Source organism: Kogia breviceps, chromosome 7, assembly GCF_026419965.1.
Source record: "Kogia breviceps isolate mKogBre1 chromosome 7, mKogBre1 haplotype 1, whole genome shotgun sequence".
Classification (NCBI taxonomy): domain Eukaryota; kingdom Metazoa; phylum Chordata; class Mammalia; order Artiodactyla; family Physeteridae; genus Kogia; species Kogia breviceps.
This window is the reverse complement of record NC_081316.1, coordinates 43,449,725-43,463,571: the sequence shown is the minus strand read 5'-3', so window position 1 is coordinate 43,463,571 and position 13,847 is coordinate 43,449,725. Positions and strand designations below refer to the sequence as shown.

The window sequence follows — 13,847 nt, the reverse complement described above, 5'->3', positions numbered from 1 at the left end:
ATGAAATCACCCTTATTTAATGCTTAAACTCTTACAGCGTACCCACACTGGGTAGCAAAACTGAATGATACTCAGTTAGACAGCGGGAGCCCTCTCCGATGGGAATGTAAGGCTACTGGAAAACCCAGACCCACATACCGTTGGCTGAAAAATGGAGTACCCCTCTTGCTTCAGGTACTGTTGGTAACCTTAGCCTGTTCCACTGTAATTTTAGAAGGATTTCACAAAGGACAAGCTATCTTCTTTTAGTCTTATTGAAAGCCATTTCTTACATATCCCTTATATTTGGAATGAGAAAAATAACATATATAAACAAGATTTTCTTTTTATTTTAATTCCCTCATTACTTTTTTGAGTAATATATGACTTCTTTAAATTTTATTCCATCCTATAAATTCATTCAAAAATATCAATGATTATCATAGACGTATTGCCATTTCAAGCAGACTTTTAGACATCATCTAGTTTATTGCTGTCACTTTGCAGATGATGGAGTTATCTCCAAGAAGTAAAGTGACTTGCCCAAGATCATATATCTGGTAAGAGATGAGACTGGAAGAGAATCCTAGTCTTCTGTGTCTTGGGCACGTTCTTCACAACATCCTGCTACATATTGACAAATTTATTTTTAGTAAATCTATTGCATGCTTTTATTTTATTTTTTAACATCTTTATTGGAGTATAACTGCTTTACATTGGTGTGTTAGTTTCTGCTGTATAACAAAGTGAATCAGCTATACATTTACATATATCCCATATCTCCTCCTTCTTGTGTCTCCCCCTCACCCTCCCTATCCCACCCCTCTAGGTGGACACAAAGCACTGAGATGAACTCCCTGTGCTATGCAGCTGCTTCCCACTAGCTATCTATTTTACATTTGGTAGTGTATATATGTCCACACCACTCTCACTTCGTCCCAGCTTACCCTTCCCCCTCCCTGTGTCCTAAAAACAACTCAATACCTACTGAATTTGAGAATAAATCGATTACTATTTAAAATAAGAATAATTGTTATAATTTCAGCTCTTTTCCTTGTTGTGGCCTTTCCAGGAAGGAGGACAAAAAGGGAATAGTTCACTATTTATGGACAAAAGAGAGAGAAAGTTTGAAATTCCAAACACAGCTTCTGCCCAGGTCCTGCCATTACCAAAGGATCTCATCTGACATTTGCCTCTTTGGGCTTTGGTTTGCTGTTTTGTAAAATGAAGAGATTGGATCAGATCATCCCCACAGTCCCATCCAGCTCCAATATTCCCTTATTCTAAAACCAGTTCATCCAAAACAGAACACAGTTACGCAAAAAGACAGACAATGATAAAAAGAACAATTGAGCTGTCAAGGAAAACTGAGGGAGAAGGAGTGGGAATCCTGAGATACTCATTCATTGCCTGTCTCTCTCTAATTCTCTTTGGGATATCAGGTAAACCTTGAGATGGGATCTGTGTTAGTTATATTTTCAACTCCCACATCCAAGTAAAGTGAATTCCACTGGCAGATAATAGTCTGTTAAGTGAATGGGTTAATTTTTAAAATGATGTCAAATTTCTTGGCATCTTCGTTGATAAGTAATCAAAGCACTGCTCACTAAAATTAAAAGAATGATTTGTTTGACATTAAGTAAATAAGACACCTGGTTGTTTGACAGCATTTTAAATTTAAAATTTGCTTTTCAAATGTGTTCTTGGCCTCAGCTTACCTCAGTTTGCCCATGTTCAATCCTCTGTCTTCTGTATTGTTTCATCTGATCAGTTTACATTTTCTGACCAATAGTTTTATACAGAATCCAGTTGCAGGACAGTTTTTTTATTTGTGTTACTGTGTTGGGAAGTGAAAGAAAAGACAAATTTCTGATCAGATTAATATAGTAAAGAGATTCTTGTGATGACCTGGCCTATATTTAACCTTGACCCCATGTATATACAGTCTTGATCCTTCTACCATTTGAACTCCTTCTTCTCCTTTGTAAAATGAATTCAAATAAAAGCAGTATCAGCTGATTGTATTTCATAAGCTTAACTAGTATACCAAACAAAAGCAGCTTATTTTAAAAACATAACCAAAAGTAAAACTCATAAGTATAACTATAGGAAAATATAGTTATAATTTCATTTCTGACTGAGAAATAGCTGTATTTTACATAAGGTGTTATATTAGAAGAATGAAAAGAAGATTTGTGTTCCTAAGTTGTCAAATAATGTTCAACTGCATTAATCAGAGGCTTTTTTGTCTTGATCTAGGAGAGAGTAACTGTAAAATCTCTATGATTTGTTCACTTTCTATATCTATTTTTTTTATTCCATTACAGAGTAGGGTTGAGATGGTTAATGGAGTATTGATGATCCATAATGTGAATCAATCAGATGCTGGAATGTATCAGTGTTTGGCTGAAAATAAATATGGAGCCATTTATGGGAGTGCTGAGCTGAAGATTCTAGGTATGCAATTTCTAAGTAAATAAAGAGGAAAAAAATGTTGCTTCTTTTCATGCTCTAATTCTTACTATACTGAAGGTTTATGATGTGATCATAAAAACCTATTTTATGGTTTGAAAAGAAATACTATGTCTTGCAGATGTGTATATTTTTAAGCTTGAGGAGACAAATATACACAGTGTACAGTTTGTCCCATAAATTTCTATAAGATTTTCTCTAATTTTAGTTTTAATCCTAACAGGTTTTTACAATATGTCTTTTCTATGGCATAAAAAAATCATATAAGAAAAGTATGTTAACTTTCAAGGAAGAATGCTTTAAGGGTAGGGAATCAGAATGTAGGTTTTCAACACAGCAGTGCTTAATATTCTCCCAAGCAGCTCCTACCTACCAGTAGGTATGTGGCTCCTGAAAGGTGGGACTCCTAAGTAAATCACCCTCTCTTGAAGGGTCATCAACCGTTGTCACCCTTACAGGTTGATGAAAGCCCTTCTGAGGCCAGGCCAACAAGCTCCTAGTGTTACAATCTTGAGAATATAACCACAACATTAGCACTACTTCACTCTTTACTACAAGAAAAATTCAGTCCAGGGGAATAAGCTATCCAGATTGAGCATGGTTCAGTTTCTGGAATGGATTTTACTTTTTCCCATTCTCATGATTTTCTAAGCTTTTGTTCTGGGATGATTATAATACAAAGAGAGAGACTTAGATAATCTTAACGCACCATCTCCCAAACGTGGGCAGGAGCCTAAGTGTGCTTTGTACTTTCCACTGGCCCAAAACACAACATTAACAGAAACACCCAAGATCTCTGGAATCTGAAAATTCACTATTCACATATCAGCTATGTGATAAATCAAAAACCATAAATCAAATTGAATTATGAATGTTTACATTTGAAATTTCTTCACATTATCACAAATCCATCCAAAATAGATATAGGAGTCCATGTTTCAATGTCATACATCCTAACCAATCAAATATTAATGTACTTTCTTGTCAGCTCATACTCCAACGTTTCTGAATTAAAAAGCTGATTCAGCTTTCACCTAGTTGAAACACTCTCAAATGTGTCCCTTTCTCATTCACTAGACATATTTTCAAAATTATGTTTAATAAGGTATATTCCCAGTAGGCAACCAAAAATGTCACCTGCAATCTTCCTATAAATTCCTTAACTTTTCTTTCAATTTTTTAATCCATCTCAATTGGTACCTTTTTTGTGTGTGTTACATACATATCTTTTAATGTTGTGTGCCATGCATTATACTGATATGTGATGGACATAAAAAACTTATGAAATATTCATAAAATTGTCATATTGGCATAAATAAATGTCTCAGATACAATACATTTGTATACATATTTCCCATTTCTCTTTTAGATTCAAAGGTGACTTTTTTAAAAATTTGTTTTTGTCTCTCTGTCACGTGTTGTTTTAGTCCAGCATTCTCAACCATAGCTACCTACTGGAATTTCCTGGGAAGTTTAATCAAAACTGTCTTAAAATGATCAGGCCTAGATGAATAATTGCAAACAATGAAATAAAATTTTAATTGGAATTTAAATGATTCAATTTCTTAAAAATATTTCTTTTACAACTACATTTAATTTTGTATACTATTAAAATAAAATATGCATTGAGACTCATAGATAGGAAATGGGCTACACAGGATTGCCTTCTATGCAGATAACCTCCATTTTTCCAAAGGAAGCCCAAAATAGACTTCTGTGTCCAGCCCCTTCACCTTTTGTCCAAAGTGCTCATTAGTCTTTCACAATTAAAGTTGATAATCATAATTCAAGCAACTCATTCTTTGAAACAGCCTTTGCCTCTGGGCCCCACCTGCTGATGGAAAGAAAAGCCAATAAGATAGCTACTAATTAATAATAAATTCAATTTCAAGTTAGTGCCTTTTACATGTGTAGATATCCTATGATTTTATTAGAAATGCATTCCAAAGATAAAGTTGCCAAGTCTTGGTGAATCATCCATTAGAGGTTATTGTCATTGCTTGTGGTAGAACTAACCTTTTACTTTTTCATAGCTTCAGCTCCCACTTTTACACTGAATCAGCTGAAGAAAACAATAATTATTACTAAAGGCCAAGAAGTCATCATAGAGTGCAAACCCCAAGGATCTCCAAAACCAACCATCACTTGGAAGAAGGGAGACAAAGCAGTTAGAGAGAATAAAAGGTTAGAAGTCTATTTCATAATTCAAACTCTTAATATCAGACTTTTTGAATGCAGATGATACAAACAAAGTATATGTCTTGCCATAATTGTGAGATATATGTCATGAACTGACTGAACTATGGTTTTGTCTACATAGTGATTTTAAAAAATCAAATGATTTATAAAGAAAAAAGTTATACCTCAATATAGCCAGACTTCTTTGCTTCAGTGGTGTTTCAGCACCAGTTGGGAATTTCACCAGGTTATGAAGAAAGCAGATACTTTCATTAAGTTAGTAATTTTTGGTTTTCATTTGGGTCTGCAGATTTGAGGATCCACAAGTTATATATGATAATTTTTAGAGATCAGGTTCTCATTTCAATGTTAATATTAAAAATAATGTAAATATACCCTGGATCTTCTAGATAATCACTTTATGACAGAATACTTCCAAGTGAAATTTGTGCTGAAGTTTGCATTTTTGTTTTCAATCACATTGATGCAAAATACTATAGAATTATTTCAATTGCCACAGGCAGATGAGAAATGTTCAGAGAACAATTTAACGTGTAAAGGTTTGTCATTGGTATGTAAAGCCAAAGGATACCACAGGAATACAAATGGGGAAATTGATGAGAGAATCAGATAGTTACATGACAGTCTATATATGCCAAATTTGAAAGTCCCATGCTTTACCAATCATTATCATGTGGTGTTTTAACTTTGGCAAAATATTATCCTCCATTCTGTTAAAATAATGTTGTGTATGTTGTTTTACAGTTTTGTTTTTCATTTGATGTATAATGATAAGGAGTTTATGTTTTGTTTTATGTTTGGGTCTCTGTAAACATATAGCTAAAATAATTTAAGTTAGCATTAGGGGTCAATTTAAGCAATTCTTTAAGTAATTTTGAAATACTCAGAAAATTTCTTTAGAATATATATATTTCTTTCCCATTCAATTCTGAGAAACACTGCTTTAAATTGCTTGTCTCTGATGAAATAATTTATGAATGATTGGATTCTGTCCAGGCCCAAGGATCTATGCTGCCTGGAAAAGGTGATAACCTAGAATAGACATGGGTAATAATGGACATTTTGTTTTGAAAAAATATTCTTACTGCGGGTAGGGTTGGGCAGCAAATCACACACTGTGAGATCAGTGTTGCATTTCATTTAATTGCATTTGGTTGAATTACATATGGTCGAATTGAGGTTTTTTGGATTATTTCTCAGAAATATGAAAAAAAACTGACACAAATTTTTCATTAAAGCAGAAGAAAATTAATTCATCATATACCAGTAAGAACATATTTACATTGCTTGGTTATCATTTTTTCTGAATGTATTAAATTTTTTCATAATATCATCAAAATATATATGCCACATTGGTACAAGCCATTCCATTTGAAATGCATTACTTTATTTTATGTTTGTGGATGGCATGTGAGCCTTGTCTTATTTATTTCAGTTCGCCATAGAATGTTCCTCATCAACTATTCATAGACATCGCATTGAGTTTTAAAATGTGGCATCTCTTTTGTCAAAGCAAAAGTACTGAGAGAGGAAAAGGATTATGGGTTTTCTATTACCACAAATATGAGCATAATAAACTTTTTATTTTCCAGAAGTTAAAAAGTATAGTTTGTGAATTTTCCATTTTGCTTACTCACTTTTCTATTCACTGCTAACCCCTTGGGTTAGTGAGACAAATACAATGGCTTCAAACTCAGATCACTCAATTTTTCCAGATCTAAATATTTCTGGTCAAAATGTTATTTAGGAAAAAGGCTGAAAGGTGTTTTTATTTAAGTAAAAGGAAGATTTGGACACAATTACTTAGCATTGTGTTACCCTGAATGATAAGTTTATATCATAACAGGTCTGTAAACTGGTTTAATTTAATAACAAAGATCAAAGATAATAGTGCATTTTTACTTTTTTGGCTGCATCTGCATGACATGCAAGATCTTAGTTCCCTGACCAAGGATTCAACCCGTGCCCCCTGCAGTGGAAGCACAGAGTCTTAACCACTGGACCACCAAGGAAGTCCCAAAAGGGCATTTTTATTCCTAAAAATTGACAGGACCACTTGCAAAATATAATTTTTAGTTGTGTACAATTTACTGAGACTTCAGGTTTCACAAAGAATACAATCTAGTTGGTTATTAAAAAAATAAATGTTTAAATATTAAAATAAGAGGCTAAGATTTAATTAACAATAGAAAGAATTCCACAAAGTAGTATAAGAAGATACACATAGGTATTTGGACAACTGTACATTCTAAAAATATGAATGGAAACTTGAAACTTAAAATTTTAATTATATGTATTATACATTCTTTAAAATAGCATCTGTTACACATGACAACTTATTTTCTTACATATATTTTAGATCGTTTGTCTCTGTTACAAAGCACCTCAACCATTTGTAAGAATTGTAAATATAAGCTTAAGTGGAAAGGGAGATGTTAGAAAACTGTTAAGAATTTGAAAAGTTTGGGTCATATGTATTTCACATGGGGCTACAGATTCAAATCATGGTTTATTTTGTAGTAATATAAGTATATTCACCATTCATGTAATCTTCATCAAGTATGTCCCCCACTCATGCAACCTACAACTGGAAAAAAAATGTTAAACGAATAGCCTTGCCCTTCATTCATAATTATCACAGTTACTTGGTGTCTTTACAAATTAAAGATTGAAACAGCAAATGTCAGTTTCCTACATGGGCAAATAAAGACTAGTATTACATTGGGGAAAAGGTTTTAAAGTAATAATATATCATAAGAGGAACATTTAAGTGTGAGAAACATACCCCAAAGCATAAAATTGTGTCCAGAGCAATAGCATAAAAATGTAATAAAATATTTTAATTGCAGAAAAAGTGTCACCTAATCAAATGAAAACATGTCAGAAACTCAAAAAGGTAAATTTGAATCTAGCATTAATTTTAATTTAACTCTAAATTGTAAATGCAATGTTATAACAACTGGAGGTTAATAGTCAGTCATTTGTTTTATCAATAGAGTGTCAAACAATTTATTAGCTTACCTTTTCTGCCACATTTTCATGGAATGTTCCCAAATTCAGTTTCATTTTGTTTGTTTTGGGAGGGATACTTCAAAACACAGACTTTTTTGAATTTATCTATTTTACTAAAGAAATACACAAACCGTTATTCTAAAGTTTAAAATTTAGTAAGGAATGACTAGAACACAACATGAATTTTAGAAGAAATATGATTAACAAATAAGTTGTCTGATTATATATTACAAAATATTTCATTCATTTGGACCTAAATGATACATCTAAAGTAAGTAAGAAAATGGATTATATTAGAGTTTATGAGTTGCTTGTAGTCATTTGTTTTTTATATTACAGAATGAGTTGTTTATATCAGAAAATGATCAGTATGAAATGCTGTTCAAACATTAAATCATATTATTACTAATAATTATGATGATTACTCATAAGTCTGTAGCATTTATAATTTACAGAGCACTTTAACATTGTGGGTAACAGAACCCAGTGTGTAAAACAGGAAGACTATGAGTTTTCAACAAGTTACTTAATTTTCTTACTGATAAAATTGGAATCTAAAAGAGTAACCTTGTTGGGTTCTGAAAAATAAATGAAATTTTGTGTGTAAAATACATTGGCTGGTGTATGGCATTCAGTAAGTGCTCAATGAATGTTACCATGGTGATGAAGTTGTTGCTGCTGAAGTTGGCAGTGGTGGTGTCGGTGATGATGATGGTATCATTTGAGCCTTTGAATCTTTGCATACTGGTCTCAATTTTTGTTATCAGTAGTTCTGAAAAACTTTAACAGTTTCTTATCCTTTCTCTACCAATTAAGAGAAAGATACCTGAACTAAGTTATTATCTGGCATTAAAGGAGTCTTTTGGGCCTTCCATGTGACAAATTTGTTAATTTGTGTCCCTAAATTGTCATTCTTTGTCCATCACACTCCAAACCTCCACTTCTTGGCATCTATTCCTGGTGTGGCCATTCTCACCAATCTTACCTACTCCTAGCTCAGTGTCATTGAGATAATTTCTGAACTAGCAGGTTGAATAGTTGCTTGTTCCATGATCAGTATTTTAGGCCATGTGAATATACCTATAGATAAATATACATGGGGAGTTAATGGAAATAGAGAAGATTTTAAAACTATATTTATTTTTTTCTATTAAGGAATCTCTTGGTTTGGCCCCATTGCTTTTAAAGATCACCAGCACATATCCACTTAAGTTTCTTTATCAATCATGTCCATTTTCATACTAAAATGAATTTGTTCCAGGAGTACTAGGACATGAAACAGTCCATGGGGATTTTCTCCTCTAGTATACTTTCATTCAGAATGTTCTGCTCATCAAACTCATATTAGATTTTCACTTCAGCTCATTATTTCCATTACTTGGCCATTAACTTTTGTTAAAATATAATCACCCAGAGGCACTCCAGCAGTGCACAAATATTAAGCTTGAATTATTCCTTGTTCATTTCCTGTACTCTTTGTGGACAAAGACAATTTTGGCTGAAATGAAGAATACATAGTTTTTGGTAAAGGCACGATTTTTTTTTTTGTTTCCTTTCCATCTGCACGTATATAAACTGTTATTGTAATGCAAAGAATATGCCATACATGTTTTAAAAATTATTCACAATTATTGGAATAAATACCAATTTTCATTTCTAGATGGAGGCAGGTGGGTACCAGTTACAGAGATAATAGACTCTAATTCAGATCGGTGCTAAAGAAACCCTGAATCCCCAAATATAAAAAGTATCCTATGGAGGGGCAGTATTATAGCATAATTTTTCTTTTATGGGTCTATAATTTAAGGAAAAGCTAGTCCAAAATCCCTTGTAATAATCCCTTCCTCACCAAAGGAGCTTCAAAACAGCGAAGTTTCCAACTTACTCATTTAACACGCACAGAAAATCTCACTTGAAGTGCCCATTAGTTGACTTCTAGTGGGAATTCATGTTGAGTTTATTAGGCAACAATGATCAGGCTCACATACTGACTCACAGACATATGGAAAAATATATTCTTAGCACAAGCCCTGAAGCACACTGTTACTGAGGGGAAAATGGTCTTTCATTTTCTAAGGAAACAGAGGAATTCATGGGTATAATTAAGGTCTTGTTTCTGTCCCTTTGTTTCCATCTACATGCTGTGTCTGCTAATGAACAAGCTGTTTCGTTGTTTCCTCTGCGACAATGTCTTTTACATATTAAGAACATAAAACAATATAGACCTGAGGTATCTTGCTTTTTTCAGTGTCTAAGAAATTGTATAATGAGGGAAAATGAGCATTCATATATCAAGATTATATCAGTTGACTTCCTTTATTAATTAAAATCTATGCTTTCAAAGAAAATAAAATAAAATAACATTATTTATCTAAGGGAAGAGAAGGTTGATAGCTGACTTCATAAGTTTTAATATGTGTGAACTGCTTGCAATCTACAATGTTTTATCTACAATGTTTATCAGGGACTGTGACTTGCTGTTCCAGAGGTCCACCAAGCTTAAGGGGATGAGGAGGAAATGGCCTTACATTCATTATGGTGGGGTTAGGATGCTGACTTCCTGGTTTCAAAAGCTAACTGCAGAATGTCCTGCCTAATTAACCTTCTCTTTAAAATGTTAACAAAACACTAAAGAGGAAAAAATGCAAAGCCATAGGAGCATTGGAAATTAACCAATGTAGATGAACAAATTTTTGGCCTCTAGGAGGAATCATGCCTTCAAGTAAAAATGGGCTCAATTAAGAAATGCTCAATGGCTATTAAAACCTAGGTCCCTGAAACTACAGCTAAATCAATATAAGAAATCAGTAGGGAGTCTTCCACTAACCACTCTCCACCCTCCAAAGTATTTTATCTTTAATTACACTGGACTCTCATAATTCCCCAAAGCAGGTTATTCATTTTCTCACCTTGTAAACTTTACACAAACTTTTCCCTTCTCTCTTCTCCCCTTCCTTGTACCATGCTGGTCAACCTCAATAACGCTTGAAATCCTAACTCAGAAGACAGAACTCTCTTCTTATGCTTTCTCACCATTGGAAATGCTCAAGCAGATAACAATTATCAAGAAGCTGTAGTTAGTAGGAAGTTAGATAAATGATGTAACTTAACTTCTAACTTTTAATTTAGTTCCCAGCATGTGCCAATTCACAACCCTCTGATTTAGATATTGTCATCTCTAATATACCAATTTTGAAACTTAAGAGATTAAATGACTTGTTGAAGCTCATTCATCATAAAGTTGAGCTTTAAAAATCAGTCTGAGGCTAGTCGGTGATTCTCTGATAGTCTTTAATAGTCAGATTGTCTAGCAGTGATATTACATTTCAATCTACATGGAGAATAGTGATTGAATTCCTTCTTAGTGTCCATGATGTTTCTGATAATTCTGATTCATCTTCCCTGTCTATACTCAAAAGCTGAATGAACAACTTCATAGGTAATTTTCACACACACACACACACACACACACACACACACGCACACACACACACACACATACACACATACACTCTCACAAATATTCAGAAAATCCTCCAAATAAAGAACTAAACATGAATCTAATTTTCCTTCCAACAAAAGCCATGGAGCCAAACTAAAAATCAAGAGACACAGTGGTCAAAATTTCACCTTGCTTTTATTTTTTTCTTTCTCCGTCTTACCTTATGATAAGCTAGACCACATAGGTATTGATTGACAGTCCAGTTATAAGAAATATTATTTGTTCTTTAGTTTCAGTGGCACATTGATCAATTGATCAAGTGGTATAGAAAAGATAATTCTAAAGATGCCATTATTGTGATGCTTCTGGGCTGTGCTGGATTATTTTTCCCATTGTAGATCTCCCTTATTTTGAGGGATACCCAATGTTTCTAAACTTGGTCTTCCTCAGACAATGAATCACCCCAAATTATTCAAATTTATTGAGTAACAACGTGCTCACACTATGACAAATAGTTGAATGGGAATGGAAGATCAAAAGAATTCTCACATTTTCAGATGATTCCATTTTCAAAAGTATATTTAGATAATATAACAATGATCATGAATATTCAAATTAATGACATTCATTTAAAGACAAAACATGCATGTAAGAAAGCTTCAGATTATTTGTTCCTAACATTTCCCAAATTTAAGGTCGTGGAAAATCTAAATGTTTCTCTTCAAAGGTCTTCACACTTTTTTTCATGATCTCACCATCAGTTTGTTTCATTTCCACTTTTTAAAAAATTGTTAAATATAACAAAACATGTCTCAGTTCCCAAGGGGAGGTAACACTGAGGAAGTCAGTTAATTTAAGCTGCAAATAACAACAAAATAATTCTGGCTCTGTTGTGCTATGTGCACCTCCAGTTTGTGGCTTTACTTCTCTAGCTAATTACTAGTTTAGCAAATAGTTCATAAATTCTACTTCTAATTATGGTTCATTTACCCCAGTTACTATAAATTGCTGCACAAGTTGCTTAGTTATGCTCTCCACATAGGCACAACTTGAACAAATCATTAATTGCTTAAAGGCTTTTCTTTTCCAAAAGCCCCCCAGACTACAACGTTCAGCTTAATTTGTCCTTAATACAAACAACATCTAAAATACTTGGGAATTCAAGCATCTAAGTACATACTACTGACTGATCCTACTATCTCACCAAGTGACTCTTCAGTGAATATAAAATAGTGAAGAGAGAAGATTCTGGGAAAGTTTAGAAAAAAGTATTTTATGATAGACATTTATAGCTTCCTCTGAGAGTTACAGAGTCACTTCTGTTCAGTTTTTGCATAAATCAGCATCTAATTTAACTATGGTTGACTCATAATGGGAATTAGTGGGCTGGTTACAAATTAGGGCATAGACACAATAACCTTGACAACAATGAAAAACAACCTGCAGATCATTCCTGTAAAAGATAACATACACACATAATCATTAGCATGTTTGCTTCTCTTTGCTCAAGTAACAGAGTTATTTATCAGGTAAGGTTAGATACATAGATGGATAGATTGATAGATAGATAAATAGATGATAGATAGAAAAATATAAGGTGACCACTATGTTCTTAGTTGTATCTAGAGGTTTCAGGGTACCAATTTATTTTTGTTTTTCTCTCTTTTCAGTTGTAAATAGGAGTTCCACTTCTTTCCCTAATGTCAAATTGCCAAGACACTGTTCTGTTTAATTCAATTTATTTTCCTGAAAACAAAACTTTATTCAACATACACTGAATGTAAGACACTATGCCGGTTCATACCAAAACAAGACAGAATCTCAACCCTCAAGGTGGCACCTGTTCAAAGGGCAATAAAACTATCTCATAGATAATTATAAAACAGGATATTTAAGGTAATAATAACATAGGATTATTAACACAGGATCCTTAATAGATACTATTTAGGTAATATTAACAGGATAATTAAGACAACAATAAAAATAAATACCTTTTATTGAGAATTGGTTCTTTTATCTAGGCAGTATTTAATATCAATCCTCAAAATAAGGTACCATTGTAAGGGACATATAATTAACCTCATTTTAAATAGGGTAATTGAGTCACAGAGAGATTGCCTAAGGCCACACACATAGCAAGTTACAGAGTCAGAAAGAAAGTCCAATTCTCACTGGAGCCAAACCACTTCTTGGTGTATTCCATTCTGTAAAAAAAACTTTTGCGATTTAAGAAAAGGAGAAAATTAAATCTGTATGGAAGATGAGGGAAAACTTAGATGAACCACCATTTGAAATAGTCCTTAAATAGGATTTGACACATAGGGGTAGAATGTATTTTAGAAAGAGTTTAGAATTTGCAAAAACATAGTCATGAATCCAGTACACTTTTGTGAAAAATAAATACTATTATTTGACCGAGGAATAGATTATGTGTAAAAATGTAAATAAACAGGAAAGTTTGAATACCTAAGGACAAATTGAGGAGAACTTGGAAAGACAAGTTGAGTCTATGCTTAATTTAGTAGCCAAAGGGTAGTTTTTAAAAGACTAAGCTCACATCTATTTTGGAATATTTACTTTTATTATACAGTTTTTTAAACTAAATTTAAGTTTTCTGTAATAGAAAAATTATACCCTAAATATTACACTAATCTTCCCAAAAGAAAAAAGATAAAATGATGGCATATATAAAATATGTAAATAAATATTATTTAAATATCTTGATTTTATCACTGAGCTGACA

The 13,847-nt window shown here is 33.0% G+C and overlaps 1 protein-coding gene across 5 annotated transcripts in view; it reads left to right on the top strand.

Annotated features, from left to right (window-relative positions):
* Positions 1–13,847, top strand: part of CNTN5 (contactin 5) — a 1,356,013-nt gene that overhangs the window by 1,068,988 nt on the left and 273,178 nt on the right. For all 5 annotated transcript variants that reach the window (XM_067038233.1, XM_067038231.1, XM_067038232.1 and 2 more), the window contains 3 exons: positions 38–174; positions 2,307–2,436; positions 4,485–4,635. In XM_067038233.1, the coding sequence (XP_066894334.1) occupies positions 38–174; positions 2,307–2,436; positions 4,485–4,635 (418 nt within the window). The remainder of the gene's footprint in view (positions 1–37; positions 175–2,306; positions 2,437–4,484; positions 4,636–13,847) is intronic.